Source organism: Euwallacea similis, chromosome 25 (genome assembly GCF_039881205.1).
Source record: "Euwallacea similis isolate ESF13 chromosome 25, ESF131.1, whole genome shotgun sequence".
Taxonomy (NCBI): domain Eukaryota; kingdom Metazoa; phylum Arthropoda; class Insecta; order Coleoptera; family Curculionidae; genus Euwallacea; species Euwallacea similis.
The window spans coordinates 216,825-243,247 of NC_089633.1; the positions used below are offsets into that span (position 1 = coordinate 216,825).

Consider the following 26,423-nt stretch of genomic DNA (forward strand, 5'->3'; position numbering starts at 1 on the left):
CGAATACGACATAATGAAGTTTATCAAAGAAAATGTAGCACCTGAAAAATTGTATTGAATTTATTTCGAAAACCCAGATTTATACCCTCAATTTTGCGAAACTGTGAAGAAAAACTTCAAGTGGCCATCTCTAAAATTCAAAAGATGCACCACAAAACTTATAGACGTAACTGAAGAGAATGAAATTCAAGAAGTTATCATGAAGGAAAGACAAATCATAGAGGGATAGAAGAAACAGAGCAAAGGATCAAGAACAAGTATTACTGGCCTAATCTAAAAATTTCCATACAAGCCTATGTGAACCAATGCGAAATATGTCAGCGAAGCAAATATGCTAGAAACCCGGTAAAGATGGAAATGAACATCACTCCTACTGCAACTAAACTCTTCGAAATCATACATCTAGATACGTACACATTAGATAAAATCAAATTCTTAACCATCGTTGATAGTTTTCCCAAGTATGCTCAAGCATACCCTCTAAATTCTTTAGGCGCAACAGAGATATCGGACAATCTAATCTCATTCTTCTCTCACCATGGAATTCCGACCAAAGTAATTACCGATAACGGCACTGAATTCAAAAACACAGTGGTCATGGAATTATTACAGTTACATAAAATCAAAATTCACTTTTGTTCCCCTGACCATCCGCAATCAAACGGATTAATCGAGAAATTACATTCAACCTTGACAGAGCATGCCAAACTGTTAAACAACCAGGGTCAATAAAAAACACCCGTAGCCAAAAAGATGAGGTACGCAATACTAGCATACAATCACTCGATTCACTCGGCAACCAATTTCAGACTAATAGACGTTATTAATGGCCATATTAGATGTGAAGACCCATTCAATGTAGACTTGAATCGGACTCTGATGACTAATTACGCCACAGATCACAAGGAAAGGACGAAACTATTATACTCCGAAATAAATCGATCGCTAATAGAGAATAAAGAGAAAATAATAGGGAAACTTAATGAGAAACGGGATGAACCATCCCTATTCAAACCTGACGAACAAACATATCCCAAGCAACACGCGAGACAAAAATTAAGCGACCCTTTCCGGACCCCTACAAAAATTAAATCCGTAGATCCAACTCGTAAAACAGTAACGACCACCGATCACGGAAAAATCCATATGGATAACTTGAAGAGACCGTTCCGGAAAAGATACAGTTTTAATAACGACCCATAGAGCAATTAATAAGGATTATTTCACTTTAAGAATAATTGTAGCTCTGCTTATTTTTTTTACATACTTATAATTACGTTATTGATAACACCTAATATTATTGTTTCAGCATACTTAATGGCATATTTGGAACTCAGGAACCCATTGAAATGCGCGAATTAACCAATAACCCGGGTATTATACCTTTAAAGGTAGGAAACGCAAAGATTGTACACCGTTCATATACCTTACTACATTACTACAACTTAAACCCGATTATCAACCAAATGAATATACTACACACAAGAACGACAAACATAACGATGACAGTAAACAACGCCAAAGATTACAAACTATACCTAGAGGAACTAAAAAACTTTTTGGAAATATTCAATCTCGGTCAAGGACGAGTCGAGATAAAGTTGAACCAAATTATACCTCATCCTCATAGAATGAAATGCGGGCTAATAAATGGCATAGGTTCTATATTTAAAGGCATTACTGGAAACCTCGATGCATCAGATGGTGACAGGTATGATAAACTTATTGGGGACCTTCAAAAGAACCAGTTAAGTTTACAAAAGGCAATTTTAATCCAAAAATTATTATCCATATCCGCAATAGAAAAATTTAATCAACACAATACAACAACTATATAGGAATGATAAATTGATTGAAGCAAAATTAAACCAAGTACTACCGTATATCATGGAAATGGGAAATGGTAGAAGCTGTATATTCCTGAAGGAAATCATAAACGAGATTGTAAACATGTACGAGGTAATTGACTCCACACTTCAAGATATAGAAAGCTCCTTGGTATTTGCAAAAATTAAAGCCATGCACCCCAGTATTATTAGGACTGAGGACCTTTATACCGAATTAAAGAATCTTCAAGGAAAGCTAGGACTAGATCAATTACCTCCACCTGTAACAGTTGAAAATATTCCAATATTCGAAAAGATCATTGACCTAGGATGTTCTATCTCCAACAATAGGATTGTTTATATATTGCATATCCCTACTGTATATAACGAATCCTTTAAGTACTATCACTTATATTCAATTCCGATACATACAGGGAGTCTGTTTAAGGCCGTCATTCCGCGAAACAAATTTCTTATAAAAAACCATTTGCACTTTGCCTATTATGGAGAAGAATGTCAAACAGTCGTTACCGAATTTTACCTATGTCGCAAGAAGAACCTAGAAATAGTCAATGAAGATGCCCCATGCGAGGTCAAGTTGTTAAGCTACGATAGAATTACCCCAACGTGCAGACAAACAGAAGTGCAGATTGCAGAAGTAATGTTCGAGCAACTAGACGGGACAAATCAATGGATATTAATATGCCCCAAAAAAGAAATCGTGCACACGTCTTGCCCAGAAGGAGGAAGTGACACAAAAAATTTGATGGGGACCTTTCTGTACAATTTCCCATTAGGATGCCAGATAACAGTTAATGACCGATCAGTCAGCAATGAACCAAGGGTTATAAGAACCAATCCTCAGCCTATCTTGTTTCCGGATCTATCGACAGAGTACACCATGCTGCCAATATTAAACTTAAGCCTACACTTGCCAGAACTCAAGTTGGACGAGCTTCACAAACTTAAACAAGAGGTCGTCCAAATGCAAGAGCAACCCCTTATACCACTGGGAGACATCTCCACAGCCCCAAGTATGTGGACTCTATTAATATACATCCTAATAATAGGCGGCTGCTGTACCATAATATGGAAGAAGATGCTTTTACCGAGGATCCGGAATAAAAACCAAAAACAAAGGACATCCCGATGGAAGCCATCCAACTCCCATGACGAGCCTGGAAGTTGGAACTCAGGGGGAAGGAGTTACCTCACAGCAACGAGCAGTGTAAAGACACTTTGTGCTGAGTCGATAATAAACTTATCATAAATAACTGTAGAACCTTTTAGAATCAGTCAGTTGAATTTCCGTTGTTAGTACGTTTAAAGCTTTTATAATTTGTATTTATCTTTGTAAAAGTAGTGTATTTTATGTAGTAATAAAATTTTTTTTAACTCTATCTTGATTTATCGAGATATAACTCACTTGTTACATTTAATTGGTTGTTTACAGTCTTCCTTCCGGTGATCGAAGGAATTGCATTTGCTGTAGGGTGCAGGGACAGGCACTGGTGGCTTGCTTTCTACGATTCTGAACAGGCGTTCCAGAAAGTGTACCACATGGTCGTTTATTAGTTTTTCGTAGGTAACGAGGTCGCCCGTGTTCAGCCTCATCATTAGCGTTAGGGCGCCCCTTTGTTTGCATATAGTTCTTTTGCAAAATCTGATTTTCAACTTCATTTTCTCGAAGTACTTTGCAAAGATGTCATTTGTGATGTCAAGATCTACCCCCGTTGCTGCTACTGAGTAGGAAGGTGTAATGTGACGAATGGTGCTTGTTTGCTTTGTTGTAACAGTGATAGTGTTGAGCAATTTAAAAGACGTTATTACTTTCTGTTGTAGCAGTGCTTGGAATCCTTCGGTTGCTTTTCTCTCGTCATTGGTTTTGACAAGGAAGTTTGTCTCCTGTTTAACAATGATGTTTTTGTTGTTGATTTTTTCCCATTCTAAGGCAAGTTGAACTCTGGTGGTTGCAGGCGGTGCGAGAACCATAAAATTATGGGAGAATGTTAGATGTCTTGGTGGTGTGTTACTTGTTGTTAATGTTGTTAATCCTTCATCTTGATTATTTGAAAAGGTTGTTGCTACGTTGTCGAATACGGGCCTCTTGGGGTCTGGCGTGAGTGTTGTGGGTGTGGAGAGGGTAGATTTAGGTTTCCTTCTTCTCTTCTTGGATTGCAGTTTTTTGAATTTGTCTTCCTGGGATGCCCGATTCGACTCAGATTCCTGCGAGCTCTCAGTATACATTTTTCTTCGGAAATTTTATCTGCGAAGCGTCGACGGGCTGTTAAATTCTTGGGATTTTTTTTTGGTTTGAAAGTTTTACTAATAAAAAGTTATGTATTTTACACTTGCACCAGGCACGTCTTGTTTGTATCAAGGCTCCTTGTGAACTCTTTTAATTTTATATTTGGAAAGTTTATTTTGAATATACATCCTAAATGGATATTTACATCGAAAACTCAAGAGTTGTTCATCAATCGCCAAATATGACGAAGGAGTATAAAATTTTCGGCATATTTCGATGAGGAGTAAAATTTAACCAACCGAAGTGAACGGACGTGTCCAGCAGTTATCTACACTGATAAGGCTTGACGAAAAACGTGAGTTTACGCAATAAGATGTCGAAAGTGATACACGGTGGCCCCGCATCGGGGAACATTAGACTATTGTGAAAATATCACAGACAGTAAAACTGTTAATTAAAGAAATGTATGAATATAATATAACTCGATATGAATTCGGGAAATATACTTACATACACACCAAATGAGTATTTACTCAAACAACAAAATGAAGCACTGTTTCAAGAAAATTATCAGCGAAGCCAAAGAGAACAACAGCTATACGCACAATGGCAATATGCTGTTGAAGGATGGAACTCCGTTGGATGTCTGCTTCAAGAAGCTAATAATAAAAATAACCAGCTTGAAATAGTAGTTGCAGATTTGCAAAGACAAATTGATGAACTCAAAAAGAACGTGCTACAGAGACAAATGGCAGCACCTGCTAAAACAGAGACAAGAGTAGCTATACCAGGGCCATCAAGAGCAACTTCTCCGTTACCGCGAGAAGACTATTGCACCGATGAAGAAGAGCTTGCCCGAGAAACAGAATGGATCAGGGCAAAGTACAAGAAGCGAAAGAGGAATACGACCCCTGACAAGGAAACTCCTCCAAAAACTCAAATAAAAGCAATTGAAAAGGAGAAATTCCCACCACCTATTGTAATACATGAAGTAAAATCATATGAAGAATTATATGAACTATTGATAACTAAAATCCGGGAAGAAGATTTCCAAATTAAACTCACTGGCAAGACAACTGCAAAAGTTAATTGCATCAACTCGGAGTGCTATAGAGAAGTAGTAAGACTGCTTGGTAATGTGGGAACCACCTTTCACACATACGAAAATAAGCCAACCAGGCCAATAAGGGTTATAGCAAAAAATCTGCATAGTTCCTACAACCCCGAAAGCATCAAGACTTTCCTGTTAAACAAGGGTTTTAAAATTATAGCAGTAAATAATAAAATGTCGTGGAAAGAAAAAACATTATTAAATATGTTCATGTTAACATTTGCTAATGAAGAAGACATTGAGAAAATATACAAGATAACTCAAATATTGGGCAGTAGAGTAGAAATTGTTCCGGTAAAAGGGTCAAATTTAATTTCCCAATGCAAGAAGTGCCAAGCATATGGACACACGCAGAAATTTTGTGCAAAAGAACCAAGATGTGTTAAATGTGCTGGCAAACATATCACAGTTAGTTGTCAACAACCTCCAAATCAGAAACCAAAATGCGTGAATTGTGGAGAGGAGCATCCTGCGAACTATCGAGGTTGTGTAGTTGCGAAAGAGCTACAAAAACTCAAAAACAAAAATGGCTATACAGCTAAACCAAAAATCGACAATCAGAAAAAAAACACACAGTATGTACAAAAGATAGATACCAACACTACCAACCAAGGAAAACCAACGTATGCCTCCATGGCTGCGATGGGGACAAACAGTCAAACTAAAGCAAAATCCCAGGAAGACAATGTTAGTCATACATTACAGCTTATACTCAATAAAATTACCCAAATGGAGGAATCATTCTTGAGTATGGATCAGAAAATTAAAAAACTCGAAGGAAGAAATAAAAAAGCCTCCTCTAAATTTGAAAGGAACCAAAATGTGTAGTACACTCAAAATCATGACATGGAATACAAATGGATTGCTCAACCATCAACAGGAGCTCCAAGCAATCCTTGATATAAATAAGATAGATGTGTGTCTTATATCTGAAACACATTTTACAAAACAATCCTTTATTAAATTCAAAGGTTATAAAGTGTATTGCACAAATCACCCAGAAAACGCAGCAAAGGGAGGAAGTGCGATAATAATCAAAAAAAATATTCATCATAATGAGGAAAATAAATTTGTGGCAGAGGATATTCAGGCCACCGCTGTGAGAATATCTACCAAGAATTGCAACATCACTGTCGTCAGTTTATATAGCCCTCCAAAACACAAGATCAAATTCGAAAGATATGAAAACTTTTTCAAAACAATTGGAAATCGGTTTATAATAGGCGGTGACTACAACGCAAAGCATACACATTGGGGATCGCGACTGACTACAACCAAAGGTAGAGAACTATTAAAAGCTGTTCAAGCATATGGATGTGAAACTATTTCAACAGGCAGACCCACGTATTGGCCAACAGATCCAGATAAGGTTCCAGACCTGCTAGATTTCTACATCATTAAAAATATATCAAGCAACTATATGGAAATTGAAGACAATTTAGAGTTAAACTCGGATCATACACCAGTTGTGTTAACTCTAAGTGAACACATTATCCTAAAGCTAAACAATCCCTATCTAGTTAATCAAAAAACTGGTTGGGATAGTTTTAGAACAACATTAAAGAAAAGAATCAATTTGACAGTCCCACTACAAACTGAAGCACAACTAGACCTCGAGGTGGAGAAATTGGTCAAAGACATTCAACAATCGGCGTGGCAAAATACCCCAGAAATCAAAAGTAAACTGAAAGGATATAACTACCCTAAAGAAATTCTGGAACTGATATCAGAAAGAAGAAGTGCGAGGAAGAAATGGCACCGTTCCAGAGCTCGACAAGACAAAACTAGGTTAAATAATCTTACATCCCAACTGAGAAATGAAATTAAGCAGCTACAAAATGACACCATCAACGAAGTATTGCGTGAACTTACTAATGATTCCAGTACTGAATATTCGCTGTGGAAAACTACCAAAAATTTAAATAGACCTATAATGCAAACACCTCCGATTAAAAATGAAGACGGAAGCTGGGCCAGAAACAATGAGCAAAAAGCAGTACGATTTGCAGACCACTTAGAACAGACATTTCAGCCAAATTCAGCAGACGATGACACAGCATTGCCCAATGTCATCTCTCATGAAGAAATGGATATCCCAATTGTTACTCTGACCGAAATTAAAAATGAAATAAAACATAATATCGATCCGAAAAAAGCCCCTGGCTTTGACCTTATTACTGGTCAAATTCTAAGAGAGCTTCCGAGAAAAGCATTAATTAAAATTACCAACCTAATAAATGCTTCACTTAGACTAAAATATATACCGCAACTGTGGAAAGTGGCCGAAGTTATAATGATTCCTAAACCAGGAAAGCCACCCCACGAAACAACATCATACCGGCCAATATCACTACTACCGATTATGTCTAAACTGTTTGAGAAACTTCTATTGAAAAGATTACTACCAATCATCGAAGAAAAACATATTATTCCGGATCATCAATTTGGTTTTCGTGACCAACACTCTACGATAGATCAGGTCCATAGAATCACTGCAGTCATTGAAAAATCGCTAGAAGAAAAGAAAGTGTGTTCAGCAATATTTTTGGATGTTGCACAGGCTTTCGATAAAGTTTGGCATGAGGGCCTGAACCATAAACTCAAAATACTCCTTCCTACCCAATATTCAGGAATCTTGGAATCGTATTTATCTGAACGTTACTTTAGAATCAAACAAGAAGACGCCTTCTCCGATCTAAGGCAAATCCAAGCAGGTGTGCCACAAGGAAGTGTATTGGGACCCGTCCTTTATCTACCTTACACTAGTGACTTGCCTACCTTCAAAGAAAATGTTGTTGCTACATTTGCAGATGATACTGCAATTCTAGCTACTGGAGACAACAACACTGATTCAACAGAAAAGTTACAAACTGCTATTGCCGAAATACAACGCTGGGCAGTAAAATGGCGTATTAAGATGAATGAAAACAAATCAGTGCATATCGATTTTACTAACAAACGAATCGAGCACAAGCCAGTATATGTTAATCAACAAGTAGTTCCGTACGGGAATACAGCCAAATATCTTGGTATGACCCTTGATGTTAAACTCAGGTGGAAGCCACATGTGAAGGAAAAATGTGAAGAACTGAAGCTGAAGTACAGAAAAATGTACTGGTTATTGGGTAGATACTCAGCTTTGTCAATATATAACAAACTTTTGATTTACCAACAAGTCCTGAAACCAGTGTGGACTTATGGTATTCAACTCTGGGGTTGTACCAGCCAAAGTAATCGAAACATGATACAACGATTCCAAAATAAAGTACTACGAGGTATTGTTAATGCTCCGTGGTACATTCGAAATGACAATCTACATAAGGACTTGGTAGTGGAAACTGTCGATAATGCTATCCGAAAGAACGCCCAAAGACATGAACAACGTCTCCATCAGCACATCAACGTCGAGACTCTCCAGCTCCTGGATAATGATGGCTTAACCAGAAGATTGAAAAGAGTGAAACCATTTGAGTTGGTATAGTGAAATTAATAAAAAAAAAAAAAACTAGTGCACATTAAAAAAAGTGTCAAACATAAATGTCCGAATCAAAGTGACTTTCATAGGATAAGTACTTTATATGTAATTTCAAACCGTAGCAAGTTAAGTTAAAAACAAATAGCTTATTAGTGTTAATTTACTAGATTGCTATACAATAATATAAAAAAAAAAAAAAAAAAAATATATTTCGATGAAAGTATTCCAGACTTTATGAATATGAGCAATTGTGCCATACATCTCGTTGTCTTCTTGCTGTCAAATCGTAGACAATTATCAGAAAATTAAACTTCTCACCACTCATGCATCCTTTATAAAAAGAGCCAGATATTATGCTATCAAACATTTGTTTGGCATTCAAATGGTTGTCCTTCTTTACGGCACTCATTACCAGAATATCAAACAATGACATTAATTCCATTTTAGATAGCATAGATATGATAGGCGTATTAGAAGTATACTTTTTCACCTATTTGGCAATTGCTTCGTTTGTATGAACAACAATTCCATTCACTTCCAGACTACTATGGTATCTGGAAAGTAACAAGCTCTTGAACCCTTATCAAAACGGTTTCAGACAACATCGCAGTACCTTGGACAACCTAACACTAATTCAATCGGAGATATCCAACGCGATAATATCCCAACAGGAAACGGTGGTGGTTTTCTTTGACTTGGAGGCGGCTTTCGACACAGTCTGGCAACCACTCATACACAACAAACTGAAAGAATACAATTTGCAAGGAAATATAGCAGTCTTCATCAACAATTTCTTAACCGAACGAATGTCCAGAGTAGTGGTTAACGGAGCAAAATCGGATGCTTTTCCTTCGAAGAACGGAGTACCTCAGGGCTCAGTACTTAGCCCAACACTCTTTAACATGGCCATCAACGATATACAAGGATTCATTGAGAAGCCTGTTCAACACTGTTTGTATGCCGATGACTTGGCCATCTATTTCTCTGGAAAAAACACTTCCACTACGTGCAAAGTAATACAAAATACCATCAACAACTTACAGGGATGGGCATCCAGCTCTGGTTTCAACTTTTCGGAACAAAAATCAAAAGTCATGTTGTTTAGCCGTAAAAGAAATGCACGCCTGCCTCAACTTACCTTGAAATCAACCCCTTTGCAACATGTGAATGAGCATCTCTTCCTAGGTCTCACCTTTGACAACAAATTGACGTGGAAAAAGCACATATTAAAGACTAAAGCGAATTGCCTCAACCGGATGAACATAATCAAAGTTCTAGCAAACCAACACTGGGGCTCAAACGAAATGATGCTGCTTCGGATTTACAGAGCCCTTATCCGTTCCAAATTGGACTACGGCAGTATAGTGTACGCATCCGCTAGCGAAACAAACTTGAAGTCCTTAAATACAATACAAAATACTGCAACGAGACTGGCCTTAGGTGCTTTCAAATCCAGTCCAACCGACTCACTGGCTTTCGAGGCACACGAGATGCCTCTTAAATTGAGAAGAGAACAACTTTTACTGAACTACTTCACTCGAAAGATGGCGGACCAAGGAAGCCCTGTTGCTCAATTGTTCAGCGGCCTGCAGGGTCTGGAAACTACATCGAGGTCTCCTTCTCCCATTTCTCACGCCCTGGCAGGATTGCTGAAGGATATCGACTTCTATCCGAGCTTCAACCACTATGTGACATCCACACCTCCATGGAGTAGGATACCGCCGGACTTTCACTTGGCCCTTCATCAATACAGCAAACGAGACTCGCCAGCTATCCTTCTCATCCGTTCTTTTCAACAAATCATTGACTCATTTGCACCGGACAGTATACTCTACACGGATGCCTCTAAATCTAAGGAGGGCGTGGGTTGGGCAGTCACGAGCGCGCGCGACTTGGTGGCGAGCTCTGGTCTTCCGGATGTGTGTGGCATCTATGCGGGTGAATTGTTCGCAATATATAGAGCAGTGAAAGGGATGAACGGTGACAACAAAACATTTGCTATCTGTTCGGACTCACTAGGTGCATTACAAGCAATCAAGGACCCTTACAGCCCGAATTCTCTAATTCAAAATATCCAAGAAGACATCCATACCTTATCCTCCAGCCACTGCAAAATTCACTTGGTATGGATCCCATCACACATCGGAATAGCAGGTAACGAATTAGCGGACTCGAGTGCGGGAAATGCGGCCCGCTCTCGGACCATAGAGCAACATTTTTACCTACCGAAGGACGCAAGCAAACATTTCACAGTGGCTATTGAGGGTAAGTGGCAAAACCTCTGGAGCCTATCCAACACAAAACTGTCACGAATCGAACCATCGCTGCTCCCTTTTAAACAACTCCAACTAGATAGAAAAGGCACTGTGGCCATGAGAAGACTGAGGATTGGACATACAAGACTGACTCATGGTCACCTAATGGAAAGGACACCCCCACCAAAATGTGATAGGTGCAATGTCTTGCTGACAGTCGACCATATCGTCACAAAGTGTCCAGTCTATAGTGCCAATAGGGCCTCTTTCCGAATTAAGGATGAACTGCACAAGAACTGGCACTCCACCGTAGATCAGAGAGCAACCTTAGAATTTCTAAAGTCAATCGATCTTTTTAACTCCATCTAAATGTAATTTTATGTCTACTCGAAGTGTACATGTACTAGAAACGTCTTGTAAACCGTATGTTGTCAAATGTATGTTGAGTGCCAATAACCTAAGTAGTTGAGGCACTATAATCTTAATAAAAAAAAAAATAAAAAAAATTCCATTCAAAATATCATTCGAAAACAAGTGCAGGAAATAAACAACCATTCTTGTACCCATTTCATGACCAAATTTACTTCCTGAAATAAAATGGATTATATTTCTTATCGCTGTTCTTTTTGACAGTTGCAGCAATTTTGTGGACCATTTGTGACCATTTTTTCCTTTCCTTATTGATTTTTTTGTACCTATTTTTTGTTTTAACGAAGCCGCTATAATAGATAACGGAATATTGTCTTCAGATGATGTACTACTCTCTGCGTATATTGGATTGTCCAAGGGTTGATTAGCAATAACTAAATTAGTCCTGTTTCCATTATCCCTATTGTTGGGTCCGTTACTGTGTGCGAGCCTCGCGCTCTCTCGCTCACTGTACTCGCACCACTCTAGCGCTCTCTCTCTACCACCGTTTAGATAGCATGTGGATCTTCCCGCATTGTCCGGCGACGTCGAGAAGGGTCAGACCCTTCTAGACAACACGATCAAGGAATATAAAAGGTCGTTGGGAAATAGCACAGATTCATTCAGAGACAGAGTCGAATTAAGAGTTAGATATAGTATCGTGAGAACGTTACAGTGCGGTGAAGTGTTCTTTAGTTATTAGTCGTTACCTGTATTATATCTTGGGTGTAAATAAATTAGCTTCCCAAACCCAACATCTATCATTGTTTATTTCTTTACCAATGTCACTAATGTTACTGTCACTTGAATCACTTTCAACCTCCAAATAATCTTTTTCCCACTCATTATCAATTTCATCACTAGACTCTAAATATGAATTTTGGAAATCATCATTCATAATTCTTTCAATTTCATTTTTAAGTTCTTTGTCACTCAAAAGTCTATTTCTGAATGCCATTTTCTATTAAAAAAAAAACTATTTGGTGCAAAAAAAGACAAGAAAAATAAGCTTTACCAATTATACAAATTTTTGTCTTTTTGTAAATATTTTACCCAAATACTAATCACTCATAAATTTTACCACACTCAAAACAGTAGGCGCATGAAACAATTACCTAACAAGATACTATTCCGTCAACGTTCAGCTTCGCAATAATTAGGAAGATACTGAAAGGCAGGCGGCTCAGAATGAAAGAGAACCTTAGGAATTCTGAAAAATAAAACAGAGAGTCCTAAAATTTACGAGTAATTAGTGTTCTAGGAGTAAAGAAACTACTCAAGGTGCTTATTAAGCATAGTTTACTAGTTTTATTAACACGTTAACTGTCAAACTTGATACGCTATTAAAAAAAGTTGGGTCCTGTGGGCCACGACATTTTTCCTCCAAAAATGTGTCAATTTGATGTTTTATAGAGACAAGATTGGACAAAATTCGAATCCTTTGTGTTTCTTTTTTAAATCCGTGTCCAAATATGATACACGTGGCGCCTAATTTCAATATTTGTAACAAATTATGAAACAATAGGCGATTTTCAGTAAACTACAAAGCACGACTGAGGAAATACCGGGCACGATAGTCGGGGAACCTCGTATCGATCGCGACTGCCAGGGAATCCCCGAAAATAGTTCACCGGTAACGGGATCATTTGTTCATGTTATAAAGTGGCTAATGTGATAAAAATCTAATTCGCGTTATTCGGAGGTTTACGTTATCCGGTGTTCACAGTATTGAGTGTCTACTATAATAATGTCTAGCAGGAAAGAACTTCTTTCTTCCGATTTAGAACAAGAGGCACTATGAGCAGCGGAAGAATTGTATTTTCTTAGAAATATGAGTCATGACTGGGCAGATTTTTCAAATTCTCCATTGGAAATGCATCACCTACAAGCGAGTCTGATGATGAGCCGCTAATAAGAAACAGAGAAAGTCTCATAAAATAGGTATGTAATTATAATACATTATTATAAAAATTATTACTTATGTAAATAAAATGTAATTTTTCAAATGAAATTACTGACGACGAAAAACCTAGTATAAGTAGTTGTGGTGCAACTGCAACTAAAGTTAGAGCTCAGATCAACGATGAAAGCAGTTTTTCGGGTGATGATATCAATGGTGATCTGCCAATTACCCTTCAGTCGAACGAAAAAACCGATTGAGGACCGGTTCATGGCAATTTTTTGAGTTATTCATATCCTATAATGTCTTGGATATGATCGTAAGTGAAACTAACCTATATGCTGAGCAACAAATTATTATGGGAATAGTTAACGAATCGCTTAGTAAAGACTCACGCATGAACGCTTGGATAAACATCAATAAAAATGAAATTCGGATGTTCATATCAATTATCATTTGGGTGGGGCTTGATGCGAAACTATCATTGAAAGACTACTGGTGTCAAATTACACTTTACACTTTACAGTAATGCAATTTCAAAAAACATGGCCCGAAATCGATTCGAATTACTTTTACGCATATTTCATTTAGCAAATAATAAAGAGTGCCCTCCCGATGATCGACTTCACAAAATTCAAAGTCTTGTTGATGTACTAAATACAAATTTTCATCAATATATGATTCCAGAGAAACTTCTCTGCATAGACAAAACTATGATCCCGTTTAGAGGCAAATTATCTTTCTGTCAGTACATAAAAGGAAAACGTCATAAGTTTGGGATCAAACTTTTTAAAATTTGCTTAAATGGTGGCTATACATATACCACTAAAATTTATTGTGATAAAGAAAAAGTTGATGGATGTCCTGTAGTCGAAAGAGTAGTTATGGAAATGATAAATCTCTTACTTGACAGCGGAAGAACTCTTTTTATCGACAATTGGTATACGTCAGTACCTCTTACAGAAACCCTTCAAAACAGATCAACCCACCTGGTAAGCATTTTGTGCAAAAATAAAAAAGGCCTTCCAAAATCCGTGCTTGATACAAAACTCAAAAAAGGAGAGATATGTGTCAAACAAAAACAAAATGTTATTGTTATGAAATGGCACGACAAATGCGACGTTCTGTTTTTGTCGACAAAGCATATGGATGAAATGAAAAGGGTGCCACACAGAGAGGGCCCAAGAAATAAGCCTTCAGCGATTATAGATTACAATAATTCTAAGGCATTTGTGGATGTGTCAGACCAAATGACAGCATACTCAAATTCATTGAGAAAGAGTGTTAAATGGTACCGGAAGGTAGCATTCTAACTTATAACTAGGACCTCAATTGTCAATGCATTATTACTATTCACTAAAATTAATAACAAAACCTTGTCAATTACTGCTTTTAAAGAGAATTTCTGTATGTAGTTTCTTGCAACCAATGAAGCAACACTCCCTACAGTTCCAATCTCAACAGGGGATGCTCATGAATTGACACAAAATATTGTAGATCATGTAATGAAAAGAAGCAGATGTAGGAATTGCTATCAAAAACTATTAGTACATGGTAGCGATTATGCGCTAAAAATGCAAAAAAGGTAACCTACGTTTGCAAAGTATGTGAAGAAATGCCGTTTATGTGGTTAGATTGTTTTTTTAATTTGTATTCTTGCAAAAAAAAGTGATCCAACTATAAGTTAAAGGTTATACTGCGCGTACAGTACATGTTTTTACTTCGTTTTTAGTATAAAACATTTTGTGTTCATGTTCTACTATAATATCAATATGAATAAAACCATTTTTTTGTTAACCCCATATAATATAGAAAAAAACTTGGATCCACAAGCCATATGAACATAATGCAGTCCTACACCAGACTGATATACAGGGTGTCCGGAAATTAGAGGTAAATATTTCAAGAGATGATTGTATGACCAATAATATGTAGGAAACCTCATATAAGCATAGGTCGGCAAATGGACCCTAAAAGAACTAGACCCTTTTAAAAGGTGAAGCCTGAAAATGTTTTTTTATCGATATATTCTAAACAGTTTGAAGTAAAGTTATGAAATTTTGACTGTTAACTCAGATTTTTATAGTAAATTAAAAAACTTAAACGAAATTTAAAAATCTTGTTTAGATGTGTGTTAAACAGGACCAGCTTAAGCTATTTTAAGCCCTAACTTTTTTGATTGTAACTTTTCCTACATTTTGATTACATGAACTGAAAAAGGATGGTTTTCTAGATTAAAAAGGTACTTTTTGTCGACTTCGAAATAAGGCCTCGTTTTCGAGTAATATCGATTTTAAATAGCATATGCAAAGAGTCATGTATCGTGAAAAAAAACAGAAATTTTAGCAAAGCTTGCTATGAAAACAAGTGCATCATAAGAAATGTCAATAAAAACAAACACTTGGACACAAGTCGAAAGTTGTTAGACAATTTCTTGTAAAATCGAGACTAACAGTAAGATAAAATGAATAATAATTATTATTCTAATGTCGAAGTACGTGATATGCATTTTTATTATGGTTTAGCTGGCGGTCAAGCATGTGCTGCAAGACGTTTGTACGAAGAGGCATATCCAAATAGGAAAATCCCTAATTCACGAATGTTTACTAACATCTATCAAAAACTAGGAGAATTTGGATCTTTTAAAATAAGACGTCATGAGGCAGAACGTCCGCGAAAAACCCGAAATCCTGCAGCAGAACTACGAGTATTGAATGCCATTGAATATAGTCCCAACACAAGTGTAAGATTAATTGTAACTCAAGAAAATATTCCAAGAAGTTCAGCACATGAGATTTTGAAGGAAGAGGCCCTTTTTCCCTATCATTACCAAAAGGTCCAAGCCCTTTCTCTGGAAGATCTTGTGACTCGTGTACATTTTTGCAACTCGATTAGAAATCTTTATAATGAAAATGGTAATTTTATAAGGTCTATTCTTTTTATGGATGAAGCAAGATTTGGTCACGATGGCTTAATTAATCTTCATAATGAACATTATTGATCTGATAATAATTCTTATGTCAAGATAGAACGAGGTTTTCAAAAGAAAATTTCCGTTAACGTGTGAGCTGGAATTGTAGAAGACCATTTAATTGGACCCTATTTTTTTCCGCAAAGACTTACTGGTGAACTTTACTTGCATTTTTTAAGATATAAATTGCCCATTCTATTAGAAAATGTACCTATCCGAATCAGGCAAACAATGTGGTTGCTTCAAGACGGCGCGCCTCCACATTACAGTTTAGCAGTGAGAGAATTTTTGAATTAAATTTTTTTTTAAAGATGGATAGGACGTGGAGGGTTTGTACCATGGGCTCCAAGATCTCCTGATTTAAATCCTATGGAGTTCTTCTTTTAGGGGTACCTTAAAACTCGTATATAAAGCACCCGTAAATAACGTTAAAGAACTTAGACAGAGAATCATTGACAACTGCGAGTTAATTAGACAGAAGGCGGAGATATATCCTAAAATTCGTTGGAACTTTTTAAAAAGAATTAATTTATGTTTGGAACTCATGTTACGTCCAGCCAATATCAGGTGCGACCAGCACCACTGCACAAATGGGTGCCACCTACTGTTTCGGCTTCCAACTATTCAAGGAGGACGGACCTGGTGAAACTCGAATGCAGAAAGTGGCAAACTGGAGCTGCCTGAAAGACAGAGGGCAAATTCCGTGGAACATGTCAGACGGGTGGTATGAAAATAGGAAACCGAGACGAAACTTACCCGAAGGAATAGGCACTGAAAGATTCAGAGCCATATCTATGCGTCAAGACAAAACACTAAATAATGTCATACGGCGATTAATAAAACAGCCGAGATAGACGCAAAGGAAATTTAAAACCGCAATACAAACATAGATTTTGGAGCGGACCAAAATGACCGAGGCCACGGCGAGTAGCAGCGAGGGTACAGTCCTAGCGCATAATGCAACCTAGAATTAATAAATTAACTAATAGATTTCATTAAATCAACTTAGAAGAAGCTATCTTATGCTTCAGTAAAGGGGAAAATAAATGGGAATATTTGTTGAAAAGGTTAGTTCAGGTTAGTTCAGGTCCCCAGTTTTGCTTACTGGTTCCTGAAAAATAGATTAAGCAACAATGGCCGACCAGCAGAAGAAAATTTACACAGCTTAAGAGGTCAGGAAAATCGCACCCGGTTATAGAGGAAAGCCGGAGAAATTCGATCCCGCAAAAGTGGGAAAATTGAGAGCTCCAAAGCCACCTCAAAAGCCAAATGCAATAAAGGGAAACGAACGTAAGCCAGGAGTAGCGCCACCCACAAATTTATCGACGAAATCGACTGAACAACACAACGAGAGCATTATCTCGGAGTCGATCTTCGGCGTTAGGCTCCGATTTGTCCAGTGGCGCTGGTCGCAGCTGATATTGGCTGGACGTTCCGATCACCCCAATTTTCGATGTCGTTTGACTCATTAGGTTTGGTCTTGATTACAAGTGTTTCTCCACTTAGCATTTCTGAGTTCTTGAATTTGATCTTTTCATTTCTGAATGTTTCAAATCTTCCCAGTATGTCCGACACTGATTGGATGTATTTTAAGTTAAATCGCGTATCTTTGACGTACTCCGCGAATGATGTTGTAATTCCGAATCCCATTAGTCTCTGGCGTATTTCCGGTTTTCTCTAGACGAGCTCTATCCAACAGTGGGGTCAGTCGAAGGACTATTCTGTTGAGTTCCAGAGATCGAAATCCACATATGTCAAATACAGGGGGTGGACAAAATAATATGAACACTATGCAATAAACTACAACTTGTTTCACGTTGGCAACACTGCTTCCACGCAAATGATGCAATGCATATATATTGTACAATTTACGTGGTACCTTTTATTGATTATGTTTCGGTATATTACGTGCTTTCTTATGCAATAGTTACAACAAGGGATCGATGAAATGTGTGATCTCTCAGATTTCGAAAGAGGACAAATCATTGGGGCTCGATTAGCAGGAGCGAGTGTAACAAAAACAGCTGAATTATTTAACGTTTCACGAGGGACAGTATCCACGGTAATGACAGAATACACAAAATATGGCAAAACATCATCAGCAAAGAGGAATAGTGGACGAAACACAAAGTTAACGGACAGAGGCCGACGAACATTAAAAAGAATTGTGACCCGACAACATAAAACTACCGCAACAAAAGTAACAGCAGAACTCAACACTCACTTGAGTAATGCTGTTTCGACAAAAACAGTACGGCGAGAACTCTACAAGGCTAACATTCATGGAAGGGTTGCAATTGCGAAACCCCTTATAACGAAAGCCAATGCAAAGTTACAAAACAAGTGGTGTCACGATCATAAAAATTGGACACTTGATGATTGGAAGAATGTGGTATGGTCCGATGAATCATCGTTTACTTTGTTTCCTACAAGCGGCCGTGTTTATGTATGGAGAAGTCCAAAAGAAGCTTATGATCTGGACTGTCTGCTGCCTACTGTAAAGCATGGAGGAGGTTCAGTTATGATTTGGGCGGCTATATCGTGGTATTCAGCTGGTCCTATCATTTACTTGACTGGTCGGATTACTGCAAATGATTATCTCGACATCCTCAGTGATGAAGTCCTTACCATGACCAGCATATTGTTGCCAAACACTGCCATATTCCAAGATGATAATGCGCCTATACACACAGCCAAAAAGGTTCAGTCTTGGTTTGAGGAGCATCAAAATATAATCAAACATCTTCCCTGGCCAGCACAATCGCCTGACCTCAACATAATTGAACCATTATGGGGAATTTTAGAGCAGCGCGTGAGGAACAGATTTCCACCTCCGACCTCACTGAAGCAATTGGCGAATGTTTTGGTAGAAGAATGGGATAATATTCCGTTGGAAACTATTCAGACAGTCTATGAATCCATTCCGCGAAGAATTGCAGCTGTTATAAAAGCAAATAGGGGTCCAACACGTTATTAGTTCATAAATATTGTATATATGTCAGGTGTTCATATTATTTTGTCCACCCCCTGTATATCGGGTAATTATTAGAAGTTTGCATGCTTCGCGTTCCGAAATTTCTGGTCCGATTTGGCTGTTCAACCACTCAAAATATTCCTCTAAACGAACTCTATCCAACAGCGGTATCAGTCGAAGGACTATTTTATTGAATTCCCGAGACAGAAGTTCACAAACATCACATACATATATGCGTTGAAACCAACGCTAAATGTGGCCGCGGCAGGTACACGCAGTCCAGAACGTTATATAACTTGTGTCCAATATAAGGCGCACGAGTAAAATTGCCTTTGTCCAAATATGGTACATTTGATAATTAACGTGTTAAAAAAGTTTCGATGAGCGATGTTGTACAGGATGTCCAAAATTTAGCGTCAAATTTTTCAAACTTTAAAGTGTTTTATTTTTCTTATTTTAAATTGATACCCCCATATGTTTAATCTAGTTCGATACAGAATTCAAAACAAACATTTTTCTAATTCGCCGAAAACCATTCCAATATTATTGAAACTGAATAAAAAACTAAGGTAGCTATGACAAAAGAATTATTCCTTAATATAGGCTTGTTCCTTAATTGTTTGCAACATCTCCAGTATGTCCTTGGTTTTATCTTTACCTTTTGTTTCAGGATCCATAATGCAGAGATAAATGTACTTGTCCACATCCCGGCCCTCGAAAGCGTTATTTTCGCAGGTAAGTATATCGTGTTGCTTAAACACGTATAACTTCTTTCGCAACATTCCCTCTTTCTCAATCAATCGAGCCAACTGGATACTTGACTCGGTCAGCTCCTGCAAAAACCTATTGGTTTCTACGTCCGCATCGTAGACGACGACCATGTCCTTTCCTTCCTGTTCCAGGATACTTCCTTTTTCCATAGTCGTCCTGGAATAACACTGCGTCAGCCATCCTATATTAACCAACTCGTGTAGATCCTTTATATCCGCGTCCCTGTCGAGAATTTCCTTTATTCTTACCATTTTTTCCCTGTCCTCCTTTGTAGTGATTGAGGTTTGGATATCAGCAGTTTCCACGTTTTTCTTGATAGGTTCTGTTTGGGTAATGTCGTCCCTTCCTAACCTCCCCACATCCATATTTTCAATTAGAGACCTTATCTCCTTACTGTTTACGATGTTTGACTTTGTTTTTAAAGCCGCCACAACGTTCTTAATTTCCTTCTTGGTGTTGCAATACATAACGTGCAACGTGCAATGCCACCTCCTTAATAATTTTGTCCATAGATTTGATGGTCTCCTTTAATTTCGCTATGGGTTCCTTTCAGGCCGCCAAAACCACTTCGTCCTCGTACTTACTTGTGAATGCCGTATTTAATGATTGTAACGATTCAGCTCTCTTCCTTTTTTTGGTGACTGAAGTTCCCTTTTCGTCGTCCCAACAAAAATCAACAACCGCACACTTGGTCGATGTTGAATCATCCGAATCGATTTCTTCCTCAATATCACTTTCCTTGCTGTACCATGACACTGCCTCCGACCCATCTCGGATCTATCCTGTATCTCTTCCTGCTCCATTTTTTTCCCCTTTTCAGTCATCTCTAGCCATTAAGGGTACGAAGTATCCCTTACCGTATGCTTAATACGCAAAATAAGCCCCATAAATATTCCAGACTTGCTAGATTTCTTAACTTAATATATCCTTAACTCTATTACTCTATCTTACTCTATTACTTGCAAAGTAAACGTCTAAGTACAATTCTTAATCAAATTTTATTAAGTTTTTATAAACTTAATTTTTTTTAAATTATTTTATTTTATTTAAAGATGATACGTACAAAGATTGATTTCTAACTACTAGGATTACATCTTAATGAATATAGTAACAACAATAATCCTCCTATGATAAATACCTGGTTTATATAATTAAAAGATGCTGAGTGTACCGATTCTAGAGCGAGTTATTGTTTTTGTTTATGGCATATGTTATTACCTTAACGGGAAATGGTCACATAATTATCATACAAAACCCAAAGAATCCTAAACGAAAATTTCGCAACGTCTCTATTATCCTAATTAATAGGGAGCACACACCACAAGCCTGATTTACACCACATGAATACGATTAAAATAATTTTTTGATTCGTTCCGCTTATCAATGTTAGCATGTGAACCTATCTTGTCCAACTTACACTGTAGTAAATATCCACTTTAATTATACTAATTGCGCTAATTAGCGATAGTTCTCAGCTAATAGACTACTAATACTATTTAGTACTTGCCGTTGTACGTCTAAAGCACAGATTCTTCCCACTAAACTGACTATTAAGCCCATTCCGACTTCCAAAAATTCGGATTGAATTGGGCTGTAGTCAAAAAACTCCTGAAAAAGGGATTCCTAGGAGTACCTTCAAGACCTTCAGCACTGCAAGACCGCTATAAATACTCAGAAAGCATTAACACAAAGAATATTCCCAAAAAAACGCACTTTCTCACCTAAAAATTCAAAAAATTGCATGAGCTCAATTAAGCGCGTCTGCATGCCACGAATTATTATAATTTAATTTTAAATTAAAATAATAGAACTAACCTGAAGTAATTAATAATATGGCGATAACAATGTTTGACGATGTGATAAAAACAAAAATAATTTGAAATTTGTTTAAAGTCACCTTCAACTTTTTTGTGTATTGCGCAAGGTTACAAGTTCTTTTCATGATCATTTTAATTTGTGTCTTCAAGAGAACGGAAGACATTTCGAACACATACTTTAAATTTGTAGTAGTTGTAAGATAATTGTAATTATAAAATAAATTCTATGAATAATTCTTTTGTCATAGCTACCTTAGTTTTATATTCAGTTTAATTACTACTGGAATGATTTTCGGCGAATTACAAAAATGTTTGTTTTTGAATTCTGTATTGAACTAGATTAAATATACGGGGGGCTCAATTTAAAATAAGAAAAATAAAATACTTTAAAGTTTGAAAAATTTGACGCTAAATTTTGGACACCCTGTACAACATCGCTCATCGAAACTTTTTTCACAAAACTATTAAATCATGCTTAATAAGAACATTGAGTAGTTTCTTTAAATAGACATTATTTATATTTTTTATGAATTTTTCAAACCAGAGGTGCAAATGCAATTTTTTTCAGTTTTTAATTTTTTTCTCCGATATTATCTAACCAATTTCAACAAAATTTTAGGTATATATAGATAATCATAGAAAGCATTTAAATGTGCAAAAATATAGGGTGTTCCATTAAAAAAAATAGTTCGGTATCGTCACACTTTTTTAGGATACCCTGTATATTTAGTAATATTTTCCTGAAATACGCCTAAGACACAGATAAAGTATACACAATACTAAAATCCTACTTTCAATGATAATCGAGCTAAGGAAGACGGGAGGTGAAATGCGCCCCCCTGTATACAAAGCGAAACACCAAGAGTGCCTCGGGGGATTACGTCCTTATTAATAATTTGATCGAAAATTGTTTTTAGAAGTGTATGTAGGACCTTATAAGGTACATTTTAAAAATATTTTCATTTATACAGGTTAGTTCAGGTTAGGGTTGTATAAAAAAAAGATACACTTCAAACATATGTTTTTTTTTAATTGAACACCCTATATTTTATTACATATTTGGAGTTATAAGAAGAAAATAGTACAAGTTTGTATAACATATACTGGGTCTAAAACAAGCGCTTCACGAGAAATTTTAGAAAATATAAAAATGCAAGAGTAAAGAATTTTTTTTTCTAGGTGAAATGAGTTACTTGACTATAATTTTTTTACTATTACTTCTTAAGTACAAACTAATCTTCAAACTAGAATGAATTATTTACTAAATTGATATACAGGGTAAACAAAAAGAGTGGTCAGATTTTACTCCCTTATTATTTAGTATAACTTTTTTATTTCAAATGGAATGTATACATTTTTATGTATTAATTAGAATCACTAATCAATGCCCTTTCAATTGATACTATTGTGTTCTATACCTATCTTTTACCGTTTTCCGATAATATGAAATTTTATTTAATTTTCAATAATAACATTAAAGAACATAAATTATTGTCAGGTTATGCCTTGGATTGGTTGCTATGGTTATTAACCTTTCGGAGGTCGCGCTTAAATCGAGACATAAAAGGTCGCACGCGGACTACTATTCCGCTATAGATTATAGATAAGATAGAATATAGATTTCAGTCCTAAACAGTTTGCTGTTCGACGAAAACACTTTTGTGTTTTCTTAACCAATTATTTATTAATTTTTAAACAGGGAATAAAATGTATTATTCTATTATTGTTAAACATAAAAACTAAACAAATTATTCTACTATATAGCAAAAAATGAAATGAAATTAATTCTAGAAAACGAATGTCTTATTCACTTTCTTCTTCTACAGCAGAACACTCATTACAAATATTTAGTGAGTGCTCTAAACATAAAAATTTTCTGCATTTAATACATGAAAATCGCGTAGGCCGATTTTTTTTCCGGTCACAATAGACGCAACGACCACGCACATTCGCCGCCGCAGCAGCGGGTTCCGGATTGGCATCGATCTCCAAAATGCTTCTTATTCGTCGTTTCAAAATATTTGAAACATTTTGCGTTACACGGCGTCGAAGGTGGCCTTCTATTAGTTGGAATGATAATTGTCGTAGAAACTGACGTCTTCTAACGTTCCATGTCGAGTTATTGATGGAATATACGACGTATGAATTAATTCCTGCTACATTGAGAAGAGAATAAAATAGCACCATGAGCCATCTCCAAGTGTTTCTCGAAACATTATAAGCCGCACATAGTTTATCAACGCAGTCCACTCCACCTTTGGTGGCGTTATAATCCAATATTATTTCGGGTTTTCCTGTGTTTTCGTCAATTTTGTCATCGTGATGTGTGCTCGATACCAACAGGACATTTTTATTTCTTTTTGGAATAAAAGATACAAGTGTAGCATGGTTATGAAAAGCAAACATGCTTGATAAATTAGGACGATTTGTAGGACGGGTAAACTCTTGCGGCAGCTCTCTCTTGTTCTTTCTTATTGTACCAATAAGAGTCAAGTTAAAATCCTTTTTCAAAGTTTGAAGAAGTTCCATGCTGGTAAACCAGTTATCCACTGTGATATTTCTGCCAGTACCTTTTATCGGGTCGCAAAGCCTCATAACCACATCTTTTGCCGAATTACTAAATGGAAAGGGACCTTCTGGTTGTCGACCAAGGTAAACCTCTAAATTCACGGTGAAAAATGTTTTTGAATCAACTAAGGCGAACACCTTAAGTCCATATCTAGCGGGCTTGCTAGGTATGTATTGCCGAAAGCTGCATTTTCCCCGGAAAGCTTCGAGCTTCTCATCAATGGTCACGTTCTCAAAAGGCACATATGCAGCTTTACATTTTAAGACAAAATCAGTAAAAACTTCCCTTATTGGAGCCAGTTTATCATACTGCCGTCTGTCGGATCGTGTGGTCCCATCATCAAATCTTAGATGCTGCATGAGGAAACGAAATCTTTGTTGAGGCATTGTCAGTCAAAACAGCTCTACTCCTGTCCCATTTTTGTCCCACATTTCGTCGAGATTTAGCCGATTAGATTTTAGAACTCCATATAAATACAGAAGTCCGATAAGTGCTTTAACTTTAAATAAATCAGTAATTTTTGCATCTTTTTCTCTTTGGTAATTATCTCGATTCCCTAGTATATGCTGATTTGTGTGAATTACAATATCGTTGAGAATTTTATCCGAAAAAAAGTGACTAAAAATTTCTGATTCTTTTTTTACGTGTTTTAGACAAGTTTTGACACCTGGAAGATCTTTTATAAGATTTTCTTTTCGAGTCCTTCCATATCTTGCTATTGGATGTTTTGACCAAATTGTTGTTTTGTCTTTACCAGTGAAAGTAGGCCCCTGTATTGAAATTTCTTCACCACTTTCAGAATCGGAATATTCTTGTTCGGTGCTGCTATCAATACGTTGTGTTTCAACCAGATCATCCTCTTCCAAATCTTTATCGTCATCGTCAAAAGTATCTTGTGGTATATCTTCCCACAAACACTCTTCCATAAGTTTTTTCAAATGGTTCTGTTCGTCTTCCCAAGAACACATCTAAAAAATTAATAGTCCGTAACATTTAGATGTCATTTTTGAAGAAAAAAACCAACTTACCTTGTTTAGTAACACAATTTTAACTTAGTTGTATACTTTTATTAAACACAAAACTAAGGCAAGGAAGGTCGTATGGAGAATTACCGTCCGCAATGAAGAAAGTACCGACACGAAACGCACTAAATGACGTACAAAAGCGCATGCGCCACTATTAACGCATTTTATGAGACTACTGTGCAGCGCCACATCAGCAGGTGACGCATCACGGAATTATTTTAAATATATTAATCTTGCGGAGTGAGAGTCCGCGCGCGACCCCCGAAAGGTTAAAGAAAGCTAATTATGGAGGAAGAATTTTAAAAGTATTTATTACAGTTTAACAAATTCCCAAAAAAATTTTAAATTTACAGTAAATGTTCGAAATGATGGCCATCATTTTCAATACAGAATTGAATACTTTTTTGAGAAGAAAATTTCACTTTTGATAACATATCTGGTGTTATTTTTTTTTAATGCATTTTGAATTAAAATTTTCATTCTCTCCTTTGTTGTTGGTGGTAATTTGTATACTGCATCTTTAATATAGCCCCACATAAAAAAATCCATACTGGTAAGATCGGGCGATCTTGCAGGCCACAACTAAGGACCACTTCGCCCAATCCATCTTTGGGGAAACATAGTGTTGAGAATTTCTCTCACATCTCTATGAAAATGTGCGGGTGCTCCATCTAACTAAAACCACATTTTTCTAATTCATTCATCATTCTAATTGTTAATGGTATTTCTTAAAATAATTCTACAAGCCTATTTTCAATAAAGTCTTTGAACACTTGTTCAGTTAAATTACTTTCAAAAAAGTAAGGTCCTATAACGGAAGTGTTTAAAATTCCACCCCACACATTAAGGGACCACCTATACTGTCGAGCGAGCGTGAGGAAAACTAATGATTTTTCATCAGCATAATAATGGAAAATTATGCCTATTTACCAAATCATTATTATGAAAAGTCGACTCATCTGAAAATAGAAGGCAATCCAAAAAACTGTCAGTTTGTGCACACTTTTCCAAAACTAAATAACAAAAGTCAATTCGTGCTTGATAATTAGTTTCATATAATTTTTGATGTAACT

General features: G+C 36.7%; 2 protein-coding genes across 2 annotated transcripts; one reads left to right on the forward strand and one right to left on the reverse strand.

Annotated features, from left to right (window-relative positions):
* Window positions 1–1,632: 1,632 nt before the first annotated feature.
* Window positions 1,633–3,096, forward strand: LOC136416781 (uncharacterized). The gene has a single exon (XM_066402143.1). It carries the CDS (start codon window positions 1,888–1,890, stop codon window positions 3,094–3,096), a length of 1,209 nt encoding a protein of 402 aa, XP_066258240.1. The 5' UTR covers window positions 1,633–1,887.
* Window positions 3,097–23,559: 20,463 nt separating this feature from the next.
* On the reverse strand, window positions 23,560–25,420 carry LOC136416791 (piggyBac transposable element-derived protein 4-like). The gene is given in 3 exon segments (XM_066402148.1): window positions 23,560–23,615; window positions 23,853–25,293; window positions 25,354–25,420. Coding segments are annotated over 2 exon segments (1,497 nt in total). The 5' UTR covers window positions 25,354–25,420.
* Between the last annotated feature and the right edge of the window lie 1,003 nt (window positions 25,421–26,423).

Bases quoted from the DNA above. Each gene is read 5' to 3' on its own strand.
- LOC136416781 (XM_066402143.1), top strand. From the start codon at position 1,888: ATGGAAATGGGAAATGGTAGAAGCTGTATATTCCTGAAGGAAATCATA.